Source organism: Hemitrygon akajei, chromosome 22 (assembly GCF_048418815.1).
Source record: "Hemitrygon akajei chromosome 22, sHemAka1.3, whole genome shotgun sequence".
Classification (NCBI taxonomy): domain Eukaryota; kingdom Metazoa; phylum Chordata; class Chondrichthyes; order Myliobatiformes; family Dasyatidae; genus Hemitrygon; species Hemitrygon akajei.
The window spans coordinates 28349140-28374729 of NC_133145.1; the positions used below are offsets into that span (position 1 = coordinate 28349140).

At 39.8% G+C, this 25590-nt stretch overlaps 1 protein-coding gene across 2 annotated transcripts in view; it reads left to right on the plus strand.

The window, feature by feature from the left end:
- fn3krp (fructosamine 3 kinase related protein) overlaps positions 1 to 24106 on the plus strand; it is a 28750-nt gene extending 4644 nt beyond the window's left edge. For both annotated transcript variants that reach the window (XM_073025890.1, XM_073025891.1), the window contains exons 2-6: positions 10510 to 10661; positions 15284 to 15375; positions 19035 to 19117; positions 22801 to 22923; positions 23306 to 24106. In XM_073025890.1, coding sequence (XP_072881991.1) covers positions 10510 to 10661; positions 15284 to 15375; positions 19035 to 19117; positions 22801 to 22923; positions 23306 to 23644 — 789 coding nt within the window. In that variant the 3' untranslated portion in view covers positions 23645 to 24106. The remainder of the gene's footprint in view (positions 1 to 10509; positions 10662 to 15283; positions 15376 to 19034; positions 19118 to 22800; positions 22924 to 23305) is intronic.
- The last annotated feature ends 1484 nt before the right edge of the window (positions 24107 to 25590 follow it).

A 25590-nucleotide genomic window follows, 5' to 3' on the forward strand; every position in this document is an offset into this window, starting at 1 on the left:
TAGATTTCAGGCAAGTTGACACCCAGCAACTTGAAACTGCTCACCCTATCCACCGTTGATCCCTCAATAAGGACTGCTGTATGTTCCCTCGAATTCCCCTTCATGAGGTCCACAATCATTTCCTTGGTCTTACAGTTATTGAGTACAAGGTTGTTGTTGTGACACCACTCAACCAGCCAGTCTATTACACTATTGTATGACTCCTTGTCACCATCTGAGATTCTACCAACAGTTATGTCATCTGCAAATTTACAGATGGCGTTTAGGCTGTGTCTAACCACACTGTCATGGGTGTAGAGAGAGTAGAGCGGTAGGCTCAACACATATCCTTGAGGTGAGCCGGTTTTGATTGTTAGCAAGGAGGAGATGGCATTTCTGATGCACACTGATTGTCCAATGAGGAAGACAAGGATCCAGTTGCAGAGAGAGGTGCAGAGGCCCTGGATTTGAAGCTCGATTTTTACTGTGAGTATGATGGTGTTGAACGCTGAGTTGTAATCAATAAACAGCAGCCTGGTGTACATATTGCTGTTGTCCAGGTGATCCAAGGCTGAGTGGAGAGCCAGTGAGATTGCATCCATTGTAGACCCTTTGTGGTGGTAGGCAAATTGCAATGGGTTCAGGTCTTTGTTCAGGCAGGAATTGGTTCTGGCTATGACTAACCCCTCAAAGCACTTCAGCACAGTAAATACCAGAACAATTGGGCAATAGTCATTGAGGCAGCTCACCCTGCTCTTGGGAACTAGAATAATTGGTGCCCTTTTGAAGCAGGTGGGAATCTCAGACTGCAGTAGTAAGGGATTGAAGAGCCCTTGAACATCCTGCTGGTTGGTTGACACAAGTTTCCATTTCCCTACCCGGTACGCCATTGGAGCCTGATGCCTTGCTAGGATTCGCCCTCTCGAAAGAGTTTGAGGAAAATGAATTAAAAGTCAGTTGATAAAGAGATTATGCTGCTAGACGTCATGATTGGAGATCCTAAGTTTTTGGAACATATAACAGCATAGCACAGGAACAAGCCCTTTGCCCACATTGTTTGTGCTGAACAAGTAATCTTCTGCCTGTATAGTGAAAATGAAACGGTACAGCACGGACAACATTCCCTTCAGCCTGTGATGTGCTGAGCTAATTAAACTAATTTCTTTTGCCTGCACATCGTTCATGTTTTTCTCTGCATATCCACATGTCTGAGAGCCTCTTAAATACCTCTATTGTATCTGCCTCCACTACTACCCAGGCACCCACCACTCTTTTTGGGTTTTTTTTAAAGTAAGAGTTGCACATTTTCATTGAACTTCTCCCCCCTCTCACCTTAAATGTATTCCCTCTAGTATTAGATATTTCAATATTGAGAAAAAGATATAGCCTGTCTACTCTAACTATGCCTACTCTAAGGTAGTGCACCCGTGGCTGATAAGGGAAATTAGGGATAGTATCAAGTCCAAAGAAGAAACATAAATTAGCAAAAAAAGCGGCACACCTGAGGACTGGGAGAAATTCAGAGACCAGCAGAGGAGGACAGAGGGCTTAATTAGGAAAGGGAAAAAAGATTATGAGAGAAGGCTGGTAGGGAACATAAAAACGGACTGTAAAAGCTTTTATAGATACATGAAAAGAAAAAGCTTGGTCAAGACAAATGTAGGTCCTTTACAGTCAGAAACAGGTGAATTGATCATAGGGAACAAAGACATGGCAGACCAATTGAATAACTACTTTGGTTCTGTCTTCACTAAGGAGGACATAAATAATCTTCCGGAAATAGTAAGGGACCGAGGGTCTAGTGAGATGGAGGAACTGAGGGAAATACATGTTAGTAGGGAAGTGGTGTTAGGTAAATTGAAGGGATTAAAGGCAGATAAATCCCCAGGGCCAGATGGTCTGCATCCCAGAGTGCTTAAGGAAGTAGCCCAAGAAATAGTGGATGCATTAGTGATAATTTTTCAAAACTCCTTAGATTCTGGATTAGTTCCTGAGGATTGGAGGGTGGCTAATGTAACCCCACTTTTTAAAAAAGGAGGGAGAGAGAAACCGGGGAATTACAGACCAGTTAGTCTGACATTGGTGGTGGGGAAAATGCTAGAGTCGGTTATCAAAGATGTGATAACAGCACTTTTGGAAAGAGGTGAAATCATCGGACAAAGTCAGCATGGATTTGTGAAAGGAAAATCATGTCTGACGAATCCTATGGAATTTTTTGAAGATGTAACTAGTAGAGTGGATAGGGGAGAGCCAGTGGATGTGGTATATTTAGATTTTCAAAAGGCTTTTGACAAGGTCCCACACAGGAGATTAGTGTGCAAACTTAAAGCACACGGTATTGGGGGTATGGTATTGATGTGGATAGAGAATTGGTTGGCAGACAGGAAGCAAAGAGTGGGAGTAAACTGGACCTTTTCAGAATGACAGGCAGTGACTAGTGGGGTACCACAAGGCTCAGTGCTGGGACCCCAGTTGTTTACAATATAAATGATTTAGACGAGGGAATTAAATGCAGCATCTCCAAGTTTGCGGATGACACGAAGCTGGGCGGCGGTGTTAGCTGTGAGGAGGATGCTAAGAGGATGCAGGGTGACTTGGATAGGTTAGGTGAGTGGGCAAATTCATGGCAGATGCAATTTAATGTGGATAAATGTGAGGTTATCCACTTTGGTTGCAAGAACAGGAAAACAGATTATTATCTGAACGGTGGCCGATTAGGAAAAGGGGAGGTGCAATGAGACCTGGGTGACATTGTACACTAGTCATTGAAGGTGGGCATGCAGGTACAGCAGGTGGTGAAAAAGGCAAATGGTATGTTGGCATTCATAACAAAAGGATTTGAGTACAGGAGCAGGGAGGTTCTACTGCAGTTGTACAAGGCCTTGGTGAGACCGCACCTAGAGTATTGTGTGCAGTTTTGGTCCGCTAACCTGAGGAAAGACATTCTTGCCATAGAGGGAGTACAAAGAAGGTTCACCAGATTGATTCCTGGGATGGCAGGACTTTCATATGAAGAAAGACTGGATCGACTAGGCTTATACTCACTGGAATTTAGAAGATTGAGGGGGGATCTTATTGAAACGTATCAAATTCTAAAGGGATTGGACAGGCTAGATGCAGGAAGATTGTTTCTGATGTTGGGGAAGTCCAGAACGAGGGGTCACAGTTTAAGGATAAAGGGGAAGCCTTTTAGGACTGAGATGAGGAAAAACTTCTTCACACAGAGAGTGGTGAATCTGTGGAATTCTCTGCCACAGGAAACAGTTGAGGCCGGTTCATTGGCTATATTTAAGAGGAAGTTAGATATGGCCCTTGTGGCTAAAGGGATCGGGGGTATGGAGAGAAAGCAGGTACAGGGTTTTGAGTTGGATGATCAGCCATGATCATACTGAATGGCGGTGCAGGCTCAAAGGGCCGAATGGCCTACTCCTGCACCTATTTTCTATGCCTTGCATAATATTACAAACTTCTGTGAGGTTTCCCTTCAGTCTCAGCTGTTCCAGAGTAAACAGTCCTAGTTTGTGTAACTTCTCCTGATAGCACATGCCCTCTAATCCAGACAGCATCCAACATCACTCAAGATGAAGGGTCTCAACTTGAAATGTTGACAATCTGTTTCTCTCCAATGATGCTATCTAACCTACTATGTTGCTCCAGACCACAACATTTGAAGTCTCTTGTGTCAACAGTTTTGTAAGCCTCTTCCGCACTCTCTCCAAAGCCTCCACATTCTCCTTGTAATGGTGCAACCAGAAATGAATGGAGCTCAGCAAAATAGAGGGTTATGGGTAACCCTAGGTAATCTCTAAGGTGAGGACATGTTCGGCACAGCTTTGTGGGCCGGAGGGCCTGTATTGTGCTGTAGGTTTTCTATGTTTCTATTGCAGATGTAGCATAACCAGAGTTTGATAAAGTTGCAACATATCTTCCAGATTCTTGAACTCAACAAAAGACCAGCAAGCAAGTTTCTTTGTATAGCACTTTTCAAACACAAGGCAGTTCAAAGTGCTCTACATAGAACAAGATATAAAAATCAAACATCAAATTTCAGACGATATATAAGAGAATAAAATCACGAAGAAAATAGATATATTACAGTGCAGGGGATTCTAGTTAAAAGCTGCAACGAAAAGAAAAGTTTTAACCCTCGATTTAAAAGAGCTTAAAGTTGGGGCAGACTTCAGGTCCTCTGGAAGATTATTCCAGATATGTGGATCAGAATAACAAAGCTGCTTCACCATGTTTAGTTTTGACCCTAAGGACGGTAAGCAGACCTGCCCCAGATGACCTGAGAGCTTGGAAAGGTTCATAATGCAGCAAGAGATCTGAGATGTACTTTGGCCCTAGACCATTCAGTGCTTTATAAAACAGTAGTAATATTTTAAAGTCAATCCTCTGATGGACAGGAAGCCAGTGTACCATACACCTTTACCATGCTATCAACTTTTGTAGCCACCTTCAGGGAGTTATGGACTTGCGCTTAAAGATCACCCTTCACATTAACACTTAAGGGTCCTATCATTTCTTCAATGCTTTCCCCTTACATTAGACCTCCCAAAGTGTAACACCTCACACTTGCTCAGATCAAACCCCATTTGCCATTTTTCTGCCATATTGGTACTGATTGTTTGATTATATCCTTTAAAAGTCCTCTGCACTACCCACAACTCTACATTTGGTTGCTATTCTCTGTTAAAGCTAATTTCACAGGAAGAACAGGGCTAGTGTTGGTGGCTGCCTTGCTTTCCAGTGATGAATCAGTGTTAAGTGAGTGTAAAATTTGATCCTAGTCAAACTAAAATTTATTATCAAGATATGTATGTGTTTCCATATTCTACCTTAAGATTAATTTTCTTGCAGGCATTTAAAGGAAAATAAAGAAAGACAATAGAATTTACCAGAGACTACACATAAACAAAGATTGACAAACAACCAATGTTCAAAAGATGACATAGTGCAAATACAACAATGAATACTGAAAACCTTGAGTTGTAAAGAGGCCTTGAAAATGAGTATGTACAGTAGGTTGTAGAATCGGTTCAAAGTTGTAAGTGAAATTATCCACACCACTTCCTGAACCTGAAGATTGTAGGGTTACTATTCCTGAACCTGGTGGTGTGGGACCTAAAGGCTTCTGTACTTCCTGCCCAATGGTAGGAGCAGAAAGAGAGTATAGCCTGGATGGTGGGGATCCTTGATGATGGATGCTGCTTTCTTATGGCAGTTGTTGTAAATGTGCACAGTTGTAGAGAGGCCCGTGATGGACTAGGCTGTATCCACCACTTTCTGTAGATTATTTTGTTTCTGGGTATTGGTATTTACGTATCAGGCTGTGATGCAACTACAAAAGTTTGTAGTTAAGATACTCTCCAATGTAGAAATGTTGAAGTTTGTCAAAGTTTTTGGTGGCATGCCAAATCTACACAAACATCTAAGAAAGTAAAGGCACTGTGCTTTCTTTGAAATAGCACTTTTGTGCTGGTCCCATGACATATCCATTGACATAACAAAGATATGATAAGGAATTTACAGTTATTAACCTCAAATTCAGATAAAACAAAATTTTTAGAGCATGGAACAGCACTGCACAGAAACAGATCCGTTTGGGCACAATTGTGTGTCGAATCAATGAAATTAGTTATCAAATAGCCAACTAAATTAATCCCTTCTGCCGACGAAATGTCCCTATCCTTCCATTTCACTCATATTCTTGCGGCTATCTAAACTTCCCTTAAAAATCCCTACTGTATCTGCCTCTTCAACCACTCCAGGCACCCACCACTCCCTGTGTAAAAAAAAAACTTGCCCCTTATATTTTTTTTTACCTTGTCCCCCCTCACCTTAAATGCAATGTTAGATAGTCCAACCCTTGGGGACTCTATCTATGCCTCTCATAATATAAACCTCTATTAGATTTCCCCTCAGCCTCCATCACTCCAGATAAATCAACCCGTTTGTCCAACCTGCAACATCCTGGTAAACCTCTTCTGCACCCTCTCCAAAGCCTTGACATCCTTCCTATAATGGGGTGATCAGAACTGTGTGCAATACTCCAGATGCAGCCTAACCTAGATTTTCATAAAGATGCAACATAACTTCCTGACTGTTGAACTCAATACCTTGTCTAATTAAAGCCAAGCATGCCATATGCCTTCTTAAAATGTAGTTCTTAGAATCTTTACTATCAAGAATATAGCTATTTGGGTACATAAGACCAATATTTGTGTAGCTTTAGACTTGGAGTCAACACCATAAATATGAGGGAAAGCATTAAAGGCAACTTGCCTTTCACAGGTGTAACAATCTGTGTGCCTTGACAACCAGTTCAAATGGTTGAGTCACAGAATTTGTAGGGCAGGAGGAACCCATTTGACCTACAAGAAAATTTCTTATGCAAATTGTACTTAAGGAGCTTTTGATTCTCTTAACAGTCATTTAAATTGTCCTTGCACCAGGTCCTCCCCTGCACTAGGACCCAGGCTCCGCTTCAGTGATACACACTGTGTCTGGACTCCACCGCCATGTTCTGGCCCATACCCAACCTTTCCAAATTGGCCTCACGTTTAGGTTGATTCAAGCTCACTCACTGTTTAGGTAGGTGGGCTCCAAAACTCCAACACTCCAGCAATTCTCCATTCTGCTCACTCTGACTTTGACTCTGTCTCGGAAATGCGTCAACCTCACTCTGACCATTTCTACTCGACGATGCCTCAGCCACACTCCAACTTTGCATCGTACCCACACGCCTTGACCTTGAGTCATTCTTTGCTCTCCTCTTCATTGTTTGCAGTGATAGTTTACCACAGTTTAGCTGCTAACAGAAATAATATTGTGCTAAACACTTATTTTCTTACGATTCCTTTAGAGAAGAAACATAACTTATTTTCTTTGGGCCATGACCTCTAATTACACATTTAATGTGAATCAATTGTCATTTCAGCTTTCTTGAAAATATATTTTAACTGAAGTCTTCTAATCAAAAAGTCTTCTTACTTGACTATAGTGTCTATCATTTGTTATTAAGCTAATGTAGCCCTTACCACCAGCTGATCTTTCAACATCACCTGCTTTGAATTCATCTTCACAATATCAGTATCATATTTAATCCACCTTATGATTCATATTAGATATATTTTGTCTGACTGTTTAAATGTTCATCACAGTGTTAACACAATGATTTAAAAATCTGAAATAGATGACAGTTTTTTTTAATGTGTAACAGATCTGCAATGTTAATTCGTAATCTTAATTGTTGGCTCAAGATATAAATATGTGTGGATTTTAAGTCAGCATTTTGATAGTTTTGCCTTCAAAGTTTCAGGAAATAGAGCACTTCTGGAATTTCTATTTATGTGTCACTGCTTGTGGAAATTGTGAAGTTGCTCTTGGTTATTTAGTGCAATTGAGCAGCTTCTGCCACTTCTAGCTTTCTCCCCCACAATCAAGGGAAATGTTTTGAATGGCCATAAACCATTTTGCAAATTAGTCCCTCTGTAAAATACTTTGAAGATTTATTGCACAAATACTCTGAGTTACTAATGCTAAATTAATATTTAGGAAACTACTACCTCCTTTAATTTAATTTTTTTTATAGAGTGTAATTCCCTCTGATACTTCAAAGCATAAGGGATTTTATAATGTTCTTTATAATACCTCAGCATTAACCTAGTGTATGTTTATATTTTGGCACAGTGAATTAAGTTTAAAAAGTTCTTTTTTCTTTATAGTCTGTGTGGATCATAAAATGTAATCAATTATTCAGCTGGTTTGATGATATCATTCTTTGAAACCAAGGTTTCCTTTTGAATCATGCTTCACTGTAACAGCTGGCAGAAATGATTAAATCTTCGTCAAAATAGTGCAGAAAATTATCTCTGTTCTGTCTGAAAATAAACTAGTTCTGTATTGTTGTGCAACACTTCTTATGGGATTGGTAGATTTTAAACTAAGAGAATTTGTGTTTATTAATTGCCTTTTCTTGAAACAACGGGCCATCATTGAAGGAGAGACTATTTCAGGATCAGCAAACCTATGCTAAGGTGAAAATTGGATTTACAAGTGTTTCGCTGAGAGCTTAACAAAACACATTTTTCACTTTGTCATGGGTGGAAAGTGAACAGAAAAAGTGCTTGTGTAAGCTGAGAATTTGCATTTATGATGTTTCTCAGTTTAACTTGTAAATTAATGTTAGTTAATTTTAGCTTGTCATTCATCAGAGTTGTAATGTTTTAATGAGTAAACTAAATTTTGCTCTGATCTATTTAGTGTAATTTATTTAGGTTCTATCATGCTATGTAAAATACAAAGCCAAGTGTTTACTCTCTTTAGATAGTATCCTGAAATCAGTGATAACTTCCACTCCAGTTCTGAGGTGGCTGACAAGCCATTATCTGAGCAGAACATTGCCTTGGGTTTGGAGGAAGCGCTGGACAGGATATGTGGCTTAGTTTAGGAAGTGGTGTGCTCCTTCTTCTGTTTACACTGGGTTTCATTGTACTTTTGGTTGTACTCCAATTCCTGTATCTGAGAACTTAGTTCTCAGTGCCATCCTTAATTCTCTTCCATCTTGTACATCTACATGCCAGGGATTCCAATATAATGTCACATTATTTTCATGGATGCTGAGAAGCATCTATGATTTTTTTCCCACTGTTTACCTGTTAGTCTGTTCCTTTGAAAGACTTTTATATAGAGTCCCCATTTCACAAATCTGGTGAATGATGTGGCCGATCTTTTGAAGCTTGTTGATTGTCATCAGAATTGGGGATGGTGCCCTGGGAGAGCACAGTGAAGATGGTTTGTATATGTTGTTCATAGATTAAGGAAAAAGGTTGTGAATGCAACCGTGGCAGAATTTATCCACTGTTTTTGAGGTGCATGGTTAGATCTTGGAAGTGTACAGGAAAGCAGGGATCCCAGCTGCCTAGGAGACTAGGAGATATGGATCTTCAAAATTTCTTCCTCGAAAGAGGAAAGGCTCTGCTAGCACACTAAAGGTAAAAGTGAAGTTCATTGTTGAGTCTGCTTTTGCTGAGAGGCAGCTCCTGAGATATGGGAACTGATAAATATTTTCTACATTCTTACTATGACAGTGCCAGTTATTCATAGGTATTTTCTGATTTACTTGTTTGTATATTAGTACTGGAATCAAAGCTTGTATTGTGAATTTAATTTGGCCCTGATTAGGTATGAACTGTTACTGTCCAATTGCAGTTCTATAGAATGGAGAATGGTTGGCAGAAGATTAAATCCCCAAGGCTGCATCCCGCTGACAGCCAAGGAGGTGAACTTGCCTAAAGTAAGGAGTCAGTCATCAGCCATGAGAAGAATAACTTCAAAGAACTCATCAGCCTTTACTCTGAGTAAAGACGTGCTCTCTTGACTCCATTATATAGCACCCCTAAGTGATTAAATGGAGATGCATCAGCCCATTGCAAATCAATAAGGCCTGGGATACCCTTTTAGAATTGAGTTCCAAATCTGGGGTCCACGGACCCCTTGGTTAATGGCATAAAAAGAGTTGGGAATTCTTGCTATTGAAGTTTTAAAATTTGATAGAAAAGAAATAGATCACAGATTTTCACCCTGGTCTGGGAAGAGGAGGAAATGCCAAGGGACCTCAGATATTTTGTAATCATGCGCCTCTTCAAGAAAGGAGATAATTTATAGTATTGACAGTCGAGTCTCCTTTCTGTTTGCTATAGAAAATGGCAGCCACCATCTTCCACTGCCTAAAAAACCGCTCTCTGAATAACTTTGTGTATTTTCTGGATCTGACGGCACAATGGACGTGACATTCACCTTGAACGAGACATGCAGGGAAGAGTATCACCACAAAATACTGCCCTTTTAAAAAACTTTATAAAAGTCCTTAAGTCTGTTAATTGAGATGAGTTGTAGATTTTTTTTCTGAAATTTTTCTACCAACATAAATTAATCTTCTTGACTTTTGTTGTGCACCTGCTTCATAAATTGCTGGACAAAAAAGGTCAGTGGTAGAATGAGTGGAACTTTTTTTCTGCTATAAATTATCTGTAATTAAAAAGGAATTCAGAAAATTAGTTAATATAAAAGACAGTATTTTTGTACAAAAACAATACATGAATGTGCAGAAGTGATTTGAATTGTTACTTGGAAAAGAGCACTAAACATGCCTAGGAGAGTTACATTAGGTATCTTGCATTGAGGAGAATAGGCAATTAACCACATTGCAAAGTTGACTAATTCCATGTGAATACGCAATGAAAACAAAATGGCAGGGATCTCAGATTTGTACGATAGAAAAATAATATCATATGAGAAATATTTATTACAGATTTGTGTTTTTATCCATGCCCCGGCAAACAATTGATTCTGCACTTGAATGGTATATATTAGTCTGACTTTCAGGAGGTGACACTAAATATGTGGTGCAAAGATTAGTATGTTTGAAATTTTGCAATATTTGAGTTTTGCTTGATTGATAGATAATTTCATGATTCCTGATATTGTTGTTGGCCATGGTCTCACTATCCACGTTGCTTTAAACAGGCCAAAAAAATGTTTGATGGTGAAATGGCAAGTCTGGAGGCCATTTTGAAAACGAACACTGTTAGAGTGCCACAGCCAATTAAAGTGATCAGTCTGTCAGATGGTGGGTCGATGTTTGTTATGGAGCATTTGGACATTCACAGCTTAAACAGGTGGGCTTTAAAAATTGAAACTTAAATTTATTTTTTCTTAACATTATTGCAATCTGATCAAGGCAATTTCTTAATCAGAATCAAAAGAACTGTTTCAGAGTAATTTCATTCCCAATTTGTGATTGATTTCAAGTAAAAAAAAACAATTTCAATTATTTATTTTATTGTATGTTACTGCATGTTCCCCAGACTTTATCATGGGTTCAGATATTTCTACTTTCCCTTCTTAGCTTATCTGTTGGAACTTTGCTTCTGGTTACTTGTTTAGAAGAAGCTGAAATACATTTCACTCCTGCTTTTATATTCTCTCATTTTGTGTAGCTGTGGAATGCAACTTTATCTACCTGTGTCTACATTACTATCCTGAACCATTAGATGTACAGAGCTACACAGAATGAGTTCATGATATAATTGAATCTTTTAATAACTTTAATGAACTGTAATACTGCTAAGCTATTTTCTTTCAAATACATGGAATTGTGGTTTTTAGAATTTCAGTTCAGGATTATTTATTGGCTTTCGCACATGAGTGTGAAGGAGAATGAAATGATTGTTACTCTGGATCCAATGCAGCATTAAAAAACAAAATAAGCATATATATCACAATATATGTGACAATAAAAGCAATGTTATAAAACACAATGTTCAAGTGACTGGTGAGTGTGGTTATATATACATAAGGTTAGCTTCACAAACCAAAGAGGGAGTACAGAGAAGGTTCACCAGATTGATTTCTGGGATGGCAGGACTTTCATATGAAGAAAGACTGGATCGACTAGGCTTATACTCACTGGAATTTAGAAGATTGAGGGGGGATCTTATTGAAATGTATCAAATTCTAAAGGGATTGGACAGGCTAGATGCAGGAAGATTGTTTCCGATGTTGGGGAAGTCCAGAACAAGGGGTCACAGTTTAAGGATAAAGGGGAAGGGGAAAAAAGGGGAAGCCTTTTAGGACCGAGATGAGCAAAAACTTCTTTACACAAAGAGTGGTGAATCTGTGGAATTCTCTGCCACAGGAAACAGTTGAGGCCGGTTCATTGGCTATATTTAAGAGGAAGTTAGATATGGCCCTTGTGGCTAAAGGGATCAGAGGGTATGGAGAGAAAGCAGGTACAGGGTTCTGAGTTGGATGATCAGCCATGATCATACTGAATGGCGGTGCAAGCTCGAAGGGCCAAATGGCCTACTCCTGCACCTATTTTCTATGTTTCTATGTTTCAAACAGGAGAAAATCTGCTGGAAATCCAAAGAAACACACACAAAATGCTGGAGGTGCTCAGCAGGCCTGGCGACATCTATGGAAAAGAGTGGACATTTTGGGCAGACTTGATGAAGGGTCTCGGTTCGAAATGTCGACTGTTTACTCTTTTCCATAGATGCTGCCTGGACTGCTGAGTTACTCCAGCATTTTGTGTGTGTTGCATAAGATTAGCTTATATACATAGACTGAATGCATGTCCATCAAGTGATGTTAGCTGCAGGAGTATCAAAATATAAGATGACTCTGACAAGAAATGATAATGTGACTCTTTGGAAGAGGAACTCTTCTAGGTGGTAGGAGGGCATATGAAGATATAGGACAGAGACTGTGTCAGTATAGGTGTTAGGCATGGAGAGTAATCGTAACATGGCAGTGCATGGGGTTTGAGGGATGCTGAGGGGCTGTGGAGAAGAGTAGCTGATGTGGATGGGGTAATGGTGGGGGTTGGTAATAGTTGGAGGTGTTGATCAGCTGACATCTTGGGGGAAATTAACTGTTTTTGAGTGATCAGCTCTTTACAGCTTACCTAATGATCTTTCATTTGTGCAAGTCTTAAATTCCACTGAAGGATTCTTAACCTAAAATGTTTCCTATTTTTCATTCTCCTTAGATGCTGCCTTGCTGAATATCTTCAGAATTTTTTGTTTGTATTTTTCTGTATGAAGTTTTAATTTTGTATCAGTCATCATAAAAATGTTCAAAGGAATGGAAAAAATATCTAAAATATATATGTATGGTATTATAAATTTAGAACACAGGATTATGGGAAAATAGGACAAATATGTCATTTGGCCCTTCAAACCTGTCTCACCATTTAAAATGACCATTGATGATCTAAATTGGCATCGACTCTCTATGTCATTTTTCCATAAGCTTCTGTTCCTTCATGTATCCAACTCCTCTTTAAATATTTCTGATGTTCCAATTTCCACCACCATCTAAGTAAGAGAATTCCAAAAATTTACCATTCTTTGTGAAAACAAATTTCTGTGTGTCTCAGTTTAAAACGACTGGCCCTTTCTTATTATGTCCCTTTGCTTGACACTGTCCCACTTCGGAAAAGATTAGAACAGCTACTCTGTCAGGTTCCCTTCTTAGCTTATCTGTTGGAACTTTGCTTCTGGTTACTTGTTTAGAAGAAGCTGAAATACATTTCACTCCTGCTTTTATATTCTCTCATTTTGTGTAGCTGTGGAATGCAACTTTATCTACCTGTGTCTACATTACTATCCTGAACCATTAGATGTACAGAGCACCCCTCATTCCTCTAAACTTCAAGGAATATGGGCCCAAACTATGTTGTCTTCCTGACAAACGAGAAAATCTGCAGATGCTGGAATCCAAGCAACCCATACAAAATGCTGGAGGAACTCAGCAGACCAGGCAGCATCTATGGAAAAGATGCTGAGATCCTCCAGCATTTTGTTTGTGTTGCTAGTCTCCCTTGGTTGGGCTACCCTCTAGTTCTAATCTCTTTTGCACTCATTCCAGTGTTATCCTTTCATTCAGTAAGGAGATCAAATCAGTACACAGTCTTTCAGCTTAAGCCTCTCCAACACTGCACAATTTCTGAAAAGCCTCCCCATCTTTAAACTCCAACTCCTTTGCAGTACAGGCCAAAATGCCCTTTACCTTCAGAACTACTTGCTGGATCTGCACACTAGGTTTTATGACTCAAGAAACCCATGACTGGAACACCTTGATCCTTCTGTACTTCACTCACAGTCAGTATCTTTCTATTTCGATAATTTGTCTTTTTGAATTATCTTACCAAAGTGCATGATTCCCACTTTCCTGCTTGAAAGTTATTTCCCATGGTAGAGATGGCAAAGTTATTTCCCAAGGTGTGGGAGTCTAGGACAAGAGGGCACAACTTCAGGACTGAAGGGCGTCCATTTAGAACAGAGATGCGGAGAAATTAGTCAATGGGTGGTAAATCTATGGAATTTGCTGCCACGAGTGGTTGTGGAGACCAAGTCATTGGGTGTATTTAAGGCGGAGATAGATAGGTTCTTGATTAGCCAGGGCATCGAAGGGTATGGGGAGAAGGCAGGGGAGTGTGAATGACTGGAAGAATTGGATCAGCCTATGATTGAATGGTGGAGCAAACAGGTGGGCCAAATGGCCCACCTGTCTGCTCCTATGTCTTATGGAAACTTAATTTGCCTTTTTTGCCCACTGACTCAATTTGTCCTCAATCAGTTGCAGAGTTTTGTTATCTTTACCACAACATGCCCTTCCAGCTATTTTCATATTACCAGCAAATTTGGAAACCTTGCATACTGTTCCTTCCTCCAGGTCATTAATTTAAATAGCGGACAATTGTGGGCCAAGAGTTGATTCCTGCAATGGTTACACCCTTACATTCTGAAAAGGGCCCATTTATTATAACGCTTATATTTTCTCTGAGACAAGCAGTTTCCACTCCATTGAAACAGCCTTCTTCTGATACTTGTCAAAGCCTTTTTGAAATCTAAATACATTTCATCTGTAGATTCCCCTCAAAAGTTAGGAGCAAACTTGATTTACTTTTTTTAAACTATGTTGATGAGGTTTAATTATATTCAGCTTTCCCAAAAGATCAAGTTCTTTCTTACTTGATTATTACTTGACCATTTACAGTTTAAACAAACTGGCCTTTAGGTTTCTGTCCTCTGTCTTTCTCCTTCTTCTGAGCAAGGGAGTCACATTGACTATTTTCCAATCTTCTGGTAAAAATTTCAACCATTGCATTATGGAATTAATTTATTTGGTCTGTGGTGACTTAATTATACATCGTGGGCAACAGTCAAATCAGAAAATGCTCAACAGGTCATGCAGATTTGTTGTAAGAAAAACAGTGTTTAATTTTCAGACCAAAGCCTCTTCACCATAAACTGCCTGAGTATTTTCTGCTTTTACACAGTAACCTGTATTTCAGATTTCTCAGTTTCTGCAAGTTTTGATTTGATTGTGGAATGGTAATTTGGTATGCAATTGGGGATCTATGGATCAGGTTGCAGGTAAAGCCTGGAGTTCTGTGTTGGACAAACTGGGAAGTAAAAGCAAAAAAGTTGGTTCATTTTCCTCTTGTCTTGGAATTGGATGCATAGTTCTTGAGATTATAATTGAAAATCTAAGTTTCTGTGTGGCAGTATAAAGGACACACAACAGTTAATGGATATTCTAAAATCATTTTAGATATTTTTAAATGATTTGTCAAGTCATGTAAATTATACCAAAAAGATAGTCAATGTGGATGCCAATTGATTTGCCACATGGTAGGTCCAAGATGAAATTAAATATTACTCCTTGGTTTATTTATGTCAAAAGCTGTTGGAAAAGATGCCTGCGTTCAGTTCTGATGTTTCTTCTCTAGATACATGGCTAATCTAGGAGAGCAACTGGCAGATCTGCATCTTCATAATGCAAAACTTAAAGAGCAGCAACAAAGAGAGGCACAGACTGTTGGTAAGATACCAGTGTTTACTCAAAACTTGGTCATTTGTAATTGACTTCAGAACGATAAATTATGCAACTTGGGATTCTAAATCTTAGGAATTTAGGGATTAAATCAGTTAAACTTTGGAGAAGTCTTACTCTTTTTGAATTACAATTTTAGTTGTAAAGGATTCAGATGCCCTGAAAAATGCCGATCTCTATGAAATAGTACACACAGTACCTTTAAGTACATTGGATTTATTGATTCATCTCTGAGGAATTATCTGATAAAATAGTGCAATTTACTGTGAAATACTGCAATTTACCACTGAACTGTCAAGGAATTGGTAATGAAGCATTAAGGTAGATGAAACCTTATGAACCTTTTGCAGAGCAGACTCAATGGGCCGAATGGCCTACTTCTGCTCCTATATCTTATGGTCTTATATAAGTTGCTACTTTTTGCTGCCTTCGGAAACTGAGCAGTACTGAAGATGAGCAATTTCTAGCTCTTGGGTGTTAGCTTCTCTGAAGCTCTATTCCAGCTCCATCATATTGGTGCAATTACGTACAAAGAAGGCACGCCAGTGGCTATATTTCATTAGGAGTTTGAGACACCTCTAATGCCCCTCTGCCCTTTCTTGATCTCTCAGTCTCCATCTCTGAGACAGTCTACTGACATCTTTTATAAACCTACCGATTCCTACAGCTATCTTGACTATACTCTTTCCCACCCTGTTTCCTGTAAAATTGCTATTCTCTCTTCTCAGTTCCTTCGTCTCCGCTCCATCTGTTCCCACGAAGAGGCTTTCCTTTCCAGGATATCAGAGATGTCCTCCTTAGTCAAAGAATGGGGTTTCCCTTCCTCCACCATTAATACTTCCCTCACTGACATCTCCTCCATTTTTGGACATCCACTGTCACCCACATCTTCCCTCTGCTTGAACAGGGATAGAGTTCCTCTTGTTCTCACCACCCCATGAGTCTGAGCATCCAACAGATCATTCTCCAAAACTTTGGCCATCTTCATTGAGATCTTACCGCCAAACATATCTTTACTCCCCCACCCCCCACTTTCTGCAGGGATCAGTCCCTCCATGATTCCCTTGTCCATTGGTCCCTCCCCACTAATCTCCCTCCTGGCACATAGCCCTGCAAATGTCAGAAATGCTACACCTGCCCATTCACCTCGTCCCTTAATTCTATTCTAGGCCCCAAATAGTCCTTCCAGGTGAGGCAGCACTTCACCTGCAAATCTGTTGGGGTTGTCCATTGTACTGATGCTCCCAATGCGACCTGTTTACATTGGTGAGACCCGACGTAAATTGTGGGACAGCTTTATTGAACACCTCTACTCCATCTGCAAAAAGTGGAATTTCATAGTGGCCAACTATTTTAATTCTTATCCCAATACCCGTTACTCTGTATCTGTCTATAGTCTCCTCATTTGTCATGATGAGGCTACTCTCAGGATAGAGGAGCAACACCTCATTCTGTCTAGGTAGCCTCCAACCTGATAGCATGAACATTGATTTCTCCTTCTGTTTTCTGAAACTCTCCATCGATTGTTTCTTCTCCAGCCATTTAACTTTCTCACCCACCTGGCTTCACCTATCACCTTCTAACTAGTGCTCCTTCCCCTACCCCCACCTTTCTTATGCTAGCATCTTTTCCCTTTCTTTGCAGTCCTGAAGAAGGGTCTCCGCCCGAAACGTCAACTGTTTATTCGTTTCCATAGATGCTGCCTGACCCACTGAATTCCTCTAGTATTTTGTGTGTGTTGCTCAGGAATTTGAGGAGATTTGGTAGGTCACCAATGATTCCTACAAATTTCTATGGAAGTACTGTGGAAAGCATTTTAATTGTTTGCATCACCATCTGGTATGGAGGGGCCACTGCGTAGTATCAGAAGAATCTGCAGAGAGCTACAAACTCAGCCAGCTCTATTATGGGCTTTGACCTTCCCAGTGTCAAAGACATCCTCGATAGGTGGTGCCTCAGAATGGTGGGATCCATCATAAGAACATAGGCCATAGAACAAAGAGCAGTACAGCAGAGGGACAGGACCATCAGGTCCACAATGTTATGCTGAACCAATTAAATTAGTTATCAAATGGCCAACTAAACTGATCCCTTCTGCCTACACAATGTTCATCTCCTTTGAATTTCATCTCATTCATACACCTATTTAAATATCTTGTAGAAGTCCTAAATGTATCTGCCTCTACTACCACCCCAGACAGTTCATTGCGTGAGCCAACCAGTATGTGTAAAAAAAATAAGCCTCTCACATCTCCTTGCCAAAAAGTTGAAGTCCCCAATAACAACTATGTTACTGTTTTTACACAGTTCCTTAATCTATTTGCATGTCAGTTCCTCAATCTCCCAGTGGCTATTGGGGGAGGGGGTTTGTAGTACAATCCCATCAAAGTGATTGTACCCTTTTTTATATTTGAATTTTACCTATGTGGAGTCAGTGGCTGAGCCCTCCATTATGTCTCTACTGAGTAAGCAGTGATGTTGTACCTGCTTTGTGGTGCAGCTTGATCTGCCCCCCCCCCCCCTTTACTTTCTATTTTTTTTAAAACATCGAAACCCTGATACATTAAGCACCCATTCATGTCCCTTACTGCTACGACATCGTAATTCCATGTACTGATCCATGCTCGAAGTTTATCACCTTTATCCATAAAACTCCTAGCATTAAAATAGACACACTTCGAACTATCCACCTTATCATATCTATTACTTTGCTCCTGCCTATTCTTACTAGCCCTGACATCTACCTTCCTCTCCATCCCTCCACTTTCTGACCTGATGCTCTGGTTCTCATCCCCCTATCAAACTAGTTTAAGCCTTCCTGAGTAGCACAAGTCAACCTTCTGGCCAGGATATTGGTTCCTCTCTAGTTTAGGTGCAAACCATCCCCCTTCTACGGGTCACCCCCTACTCCAGAAAAAGTTGCACTGGTCCAAGAATCTGAAACATTGCTCCCTGCACCAGTCCCTCAGCCACTCATTCATCAATGCTGTCATCCTATTGCTGTCCTGACTAGCATGTGGCACCAGTAGTGATCCAGGGATTACATATTTGGAGGCCCTGCTCTTCAACCTCTTTCCTGATTCTGTAGACTCATTGTGCAGGACCTCTTCTCCCTTAAGGTCCCCCCATCATACAGGACATTGCTATCATCCGGGAGTAGGTACAGGATCCTGAAGGCACACATGCAGCGTCTTAAGAACAACATCCTCTGTTCCCCCACCAGATTTCTGAACACACAATGAACCAACCCATGAACATTGCCTCACTATTTTTTGGCTCTCTTTTTGATTAACTTATATTTATGTTGCTGCTGTAAAAAAAAAGTCCAGGATATCCTGATGATATTAAATCTGATTCTGAACTGCATCCATTTCTTAATAACGTGGAGGAGCAGGTTTTAACTTTATTGCTTGAGCTATCATGATACATATGTTAAGAAAGACACTTAACTTTGTATTTGTAGTAGTTTAATGAATATAATCTATTTAAGGGAACACAGTTAACAGTTGACTTATAGCAGTTCATTGGAGGTAGAGGATGCATAGTTACATTTAAGAAGATAATGTATTAGTGCAGAATTATATTTTCTTACTTTTTTAAGTGCTATGTCTATTGGTTTAAATATTTATTATTTGTATCTGAGCTAGGCAAGGGGCCAAGTCAGTCTGATATCCAGTATATGGACAAGTTTGGATTTCATACTGTAACTTGTTGTGGTTACATTCCACAGGTAAGCTGATCTTTTCTTTTTCTCCTTGTACACATTTTGAACTTTGGTGTGCTAAGGTCATTTTTTTGGCATTGCTGTCTAATGGTTTGCATGTACAAATGGGAAATGTAAATTATATCAAAGAACTTTAAATTATATAGTGCCTTTTGCAGCTTTGTAGGCTACAAGGTGATGAGACATTCCAGTATTTCTTTGTAGGAAAATGTGGCAGATAATTTGTGTACAATATGGCCCCACAATGATAGCAAGAACAATGGCTAGGTAATGAGACGTATTTACATGTGAGATAAATGTTGGTTGGGATCTTGATGGAACTTACTCATGCTCCATCGTTGCTGTGGAACCCTTTGTAGCCAACGGACAGTGTGTATGGGACTTCAATTTTATCTTATAATAATTATTGAACAGAAGGGAGAATTATTGATATTTCTGGATTCCTGCACATGCTATCTTCTCCATCAGTGGGCAGAAAATAAACAAAATGGAGTTGGGCCAGATCATAGAAATAAAAGAAATGTAGATCTGTGGAAAGAGAAACAGAGTTAACTTTTTGGGTCAAGGACCTCTTTTGAAACTGGGGAGAGAGAGAGAGAAAACAAGTTGTCTTCAAATTGCAAAGAGGACGAGGGAGTGATAAAGAAAAGGGGAGGCTCTGCTGGTTTTAGTGATGAGCTGTAAAAGTTCTTAGTTTTACTGTCTTTGTTCATTAACCAATGAGTGAAAGGCAGGTCACCAACATAGTAAGAGGTGTGAAACGCAGTTTTGGCTGCATCAATTAAGGCTACGCCCACACTAGACCGGATAATTTTGAAAACGCCCGGTTTCGCATAAAAACAAAAGAACTGGTTCAGTTACAGACTAGAAAAACTGCAGCTGTTGGCTCTCGGCGCAGGAAGGATTAAAACTAAAAAGAAACAAATACTAGAGCGTATGGAGGCAATCGACAGGGAGTTCAAGGACAGTATGACCCGGCTGACGATGAACATTGAAAAACTGACTAACTCTGTTGCATTAATAAAGCCCCTTGTTAAATGTATAAAACATGTCTGCATCAGTATTATCTTGTATTTCCATACGATGTTACATTAGGCTGTTACACATCTATTGTCAGAGAAGTACTTGCATAAATAGGTAAACCACTTTCATACGAGCAAGGACAGAAAACAGGGCAAAGTGAGTATACTTATTTATTCAGTAAGTTATGGGTCAAAGTATTTGGTGAGTACATTTCTAACTCTTCTGGCTTCAGTCTTGTTGCCGTCTATTCTGAAATTTTTAGGTTGCATTCAAGAAAACAATGAAATGGCACGCTGCCGCCAGCATCTGTTCTGGCACGTCATGACAGCGATTTTAGATTTCTCTGGTTACCCCATCCACACTGCTCCAGCCACTCTGCCGTTTTTAAAATTACACACCCTGGAGAGCGTTTTAGAAAAGCTCCGTATTCGGTGGACTAAAACGCCATTTTAATGTGGACGGAGGGTCAAAACGAAGAGAAAAAGCTTCAGTTACAGATTTATCCAGTGTAGTGTGGACGTAGCCTAAGAGAAATGACTGAACCAATATTATAAGTGGTTAACTGGCTTTTTCTTACACAAATAGAGAAAACGGATTACCTGAGGCTATTGAATACAAATTTATGCTATTCATGATAGATTGCAATTCTAAATGGAGTTATGTCTCCTGTCACCCTTGATCATTATTGTTATAGATTAGTGGTCACCAACCTTTTTAAACCCAAGATCCCCTACCTCGGCCTTAGTGAAAGGGGAGATTGACTCCAAATTTATTAGTTATACGCATGCACACTGGGGCAGAAAAGACCGGAAGTAAAACCCTGCAACCCGGAAGTAGAAAGAATGCATAAACACTGGGGGTACCCACCCTTTTTTGTACCGCGGACCGGTTTAATATTGACAATATTCTTGCAGACTGGCCGATGGGGAGGGTGGGGGTGTTAAATATGACGGGAATACAGCGATACTTGAAGCAGGTTCCTTATGTCCAGTCTATTCCGCAATTTAGTTTTCATGACTCTCGGCACTTAGCTGCTGTCCCGTGCTGCTCATGTTTTTTCCGCTGAAAAAACTCAGCGGATTCGTCTTTAAGTGCAGCGTGCTTGGACTCAGGGTACCAAAGCAGTTTTGAGGGTTCATTGCCTCATTAGACAGCCTCTGGCCTGAACTCCATCCTCTGGCCACCCGCCGCCAGATGCCCTGGCTAGGTGTGGCTGGTCGTGGATGGGGTGAGAGGACAAGGTCAAGGCTGGAGGTCGCCATACCGGGGCCGCGGCGGTCGCAGTCCGGAGAGAGCGAGTTACCGAGCAAGGAGAGCGACAGGCCTGCGCCCGCCCCCCCCCCCGCAGGATCTATCGGCGGACAAAAGTTTGTTTCAGCAGATCGCAGCAAGGTAGCTGCTCTGATACTTACAAAACCTTGAGCCCGAATTAGGTTGTCTGCGAATAATTTAGCACCGGGTTCCCCATGAACATTCGGTGTGGTAAACAGGTTTAGAGGCGGCACCCGTCTGTCCGTGCACCGGGCCAGTAGCATTGGCACTTCCTGCCAGTCGCACTCTGGGCCAGTACCATCAGCGGTTCCCGCCGGCCACGCTCTGGGCCACTAGCATCGGCACTTCTTGCCGGTCGAGCTCCAGGCTAGTAGCATTGGCACTTCTCGCCAGCTGCACTCCAGGCCAGTAGCATCGGCGGTTCCCGCTGGCCGAGCTCCGGGCCAGTAGCATCAGCGGTTCTCGCCAGCCATGCGATGTGAACACTGGCGCGAGGGTGTCACAGCGTTTAGGCGACTGATGACTTTGCGTGGGTTCAAGTTCAACAGTGGCCGTGGCAGGGACTGAGGAAAGGTGCAACTGACTCATATTGTTTCCTTGGAGACCACTGAAGTACACTGTGTAGTGCGGGGGAGCTATGCGCATGGGCATTGGGCAGAAAGAACGGAACAAAAACCCCGCAACCCGGAAACAATCTCTCAACAGTATTTGTGTATTTATTTTTCTTTTTTTTTCGGGATCTACTGGGAAAGTCTCAAAGATCGATCAGTCGATCATGATCGATGAGTTGGCGACCACTATTATAGATGTTATGTGTTTGGGAGGGGTTTACAGAATGGTATTGTACACCTTTTTTTATATTTGGACCAATCGAGCATGCTACTTTACCCTGGATAGCCTTGAGCTTCTCAAGAATCCTTGAGGCTGCACTCATCCGAGCAAGTGGAGATTACACTCTACATACACTCCTGAGTCATTCTTTGTAGATTAGGACTTTTGGGTTTCATATGTTGGCACATACTGAGTCTCTGACCAACTTTTGGGAGCCACAAGATAATAGTTGGTCCTGTTGTATTTTTGCTAATGGTGATTCCCAGTACATTGACAATGGTTATGCCATTGAAGGTTGAGCATAGGTCATCAGACTCTTACTGTGTAGTACTTCGGTCTGAATGTTGTTTGCTATTTTATTGCATGAGTGAATGCTGACTTTGTCTTGTTGAAAACAAGCATGGACTGTTTCATTCACTGAGGTTATAGATGGAATTGAGCATTTTTTCTTTTCCTTGCAAATATTTGCAATACTGTATATTAGCTTTTTATAAGACTTGTATAAAACTGAAATAAATAATTTGGACATCTCATTTGCAATTCTCTGTTCTTTTCCCCCTCAGAATAATGACTGGCAGAATGACTGGGTAAATTTCTTTACTCAGCAACGTCTTCAGCTCCAGATGGATTTAATTGAAAAAGAATATGGAGACCGTGAAGCCAGGGAGCTCTGGTCAAAGCTCCAGGTACATTTCTCCAAAAACTTTTAACACTAAATTCAAAGCAAACATTTACAATACGATAAATAAAAAACATAAATGGATTACTTTTAGCTGATTATATTTTTGATATATACTGCCTAATTTTGATTTCCAAAATTTAATTAATTCCTTGGGTGTTTGACTGCATCATTCACCCAACCCAGTTGGACATCAGCTGGATTAGATATTGGTGAATCCAGTATATGATAGAATCATATCCAATACCTTCCCTTATACTCCCTTTCTCCAACTCTGGTTGAGGACTTGCTGAGAGAATGCATGGCCAAATTTACCATAATATCTGCAATTGCCAGAACAAAGTTCATACCTCTTGTATTACATTAACTGTTGTCATTTTGCTTTCTAGTTGAAGATACCTGCTCTATTTCATGACATAGAAATTACACCAGCTCTCCTTCATGGAGACCTTTGGGGAGGAAATGTTGGACAAGTAGACGATGGGCCAGTCATTTTTGATCCTTCATCTTTCTATGGCCACTCTGAGTATGAACTTGGAATATCTGGAATATTTGGAGGGTTTAACTCTTCCTTCTATAAAGAATATCATAATAAAATTCCCAAAGCCCCTGGGTTTGAGAAGCGACATAAACTTTACCAGCTCTTCAATTACCTGAATCATTGGAATCATTTTGGGACAGGGTATCGAGGGTCTTCAATTAGTACGATGAAAGCTTTGCTTAAGTAGTGATATTAATGACAATACCAGTGTTGTGTCAAATGGTAGTGAATTAATCTATTATCTTTGCTTGAAAATATCTTTAAATGCCTACCTTTGAAGAAACTAATATTTGAAGATATTGAATATTTAAAAATTGACTGTCCGCTATTGCATCAGATATTAGAACATAACAATTGATGATAATTTCAGTAATTTATTGCATTTTTGTCTTAATATCTTCCGTATTATCCTGTATACCCTGATAAATGAATGACATCTTGTAGATTTTAGAAAAAGACTAAGTCATTAACATTGTTTGAATCAATGAACAAAAGTAGATGAAACACATGACTGAAAGATTCAAAATGTGAGAACTCGCATTCAAAATACTATTAAATATGTGTATCTAGAGGACTTCTGTTAGAAAATTTACTCTATTGTAAAAAAAACAGGTGTTGACTCAATTAAACAGCAAAAATTGTATGCAAATAGTTCTTTTTCTATGTATAATGTATCTTAAACTGCTTCACTGTGGCACACTTTAAAATATTGTTTACAGACTTCAAAAACAGCATTTTAGTCGCACTTCAGCTTTTCATTAAGAGAATTGTTTTCTCCTGATTTCCAAGTGCTTTCAGATAGTTTTTCTAAGTTTATAACCTTCCAGAGGGGAAAAAGTGGAATGCATGAAACTATGGAATCTCATATGAGAAACTAAATTATACTTTGCCTCTGTATTGCTATTCTGTATCAGGTATGTATTTGCCCACTTATGCAACTACCCAAATTGCCTTAATGGCTCTTTGCATTGTCCTCATAATTCCTTGTGCTATCAGCAAGCTTCAGTTCCCTTGTACAAGTTATTTGATGGTTATTGTTAGTAGCTGGGGCCCAAGCACTGATCAAATACTGGTTTGCCTGTCAATCTTCCTGAATTGGCTTTTTTTCCCACTTTTGATGATTGGTGTCGGTGTTTAATACCTTATGTTATTAAATTTATAAAACTGTAAGACCTTTAAATTAGAAAACAAATATAAAAGAAATTGGAAATTTAAGCAGAAAAGGAAATTAGACTTTAATTAATCTAAGTAATAAAAGGTAATAGAGAAATTATAAGGATGCAGTTTATGAGGGTCTCAATTTGGAGTATTGTATAGAATATGACAGTACCTATTTTACTGGAGCATCTGCCTGAGTTGTTATGCCCTATGTTCTGGCAAGTAACTCAAAGCCTGATCTTTAGTCTCAGAGTTGCAAGTCCTGGCCATTCAATCTTTTTGGCTGATTGGACAAAATACATTCTTTGCGATTAATTGTGTTTTTCTTCTGTGATCTGCTTACCGCTATAGGAAACAAAGTTTTTATTTTTAGCCATTTAACTGTGATTTCTCTGTTTTCAGGATTTCAAACAGCACTTCCTTCATTAGTTATTCTTAATTTAGACATGTTTTTATATCCTGGAGTAAAGTGATAAAGCACTAATGAATTTTGAATGTATTATTGTAAAGAAGTAGCCCTTTTATGCAAACTAATTGAAGTGCACAGCATGTTTCTAATTGAAATTATTTCTCTAGTCTGCTTTGAGCAAGTGTTGCAACATTCAAATTTCAATAGGCTGAGCATAACTTTCTGGCTTAATTTGACTGTTAAATTAGAAAAAGTAAATAATTTCTCTCATTATTGTGTATGTTATACTTTTAAAGTTAAACCAGGGAACATATTTGTAATACTTTTCTAATATACTTCAAATTATTTATCATGGTGAGCTACAGTTTTATGTCCACTCAAGGCTGGGTGATGTTACCTAGGTGACTGTTCCTTGTTTCTAAGCCCATAGAGACTCGTGTCAATATGTTATGTGGGTATTGCTATCAGATCACCACTATCTGTAAAGAGTTTGTACATTCTCACTGTGAACACATGGGTTTCCTCTGGGTGATCCAATTTCTTCCCACAGTCAAAAAGTTGGTAGG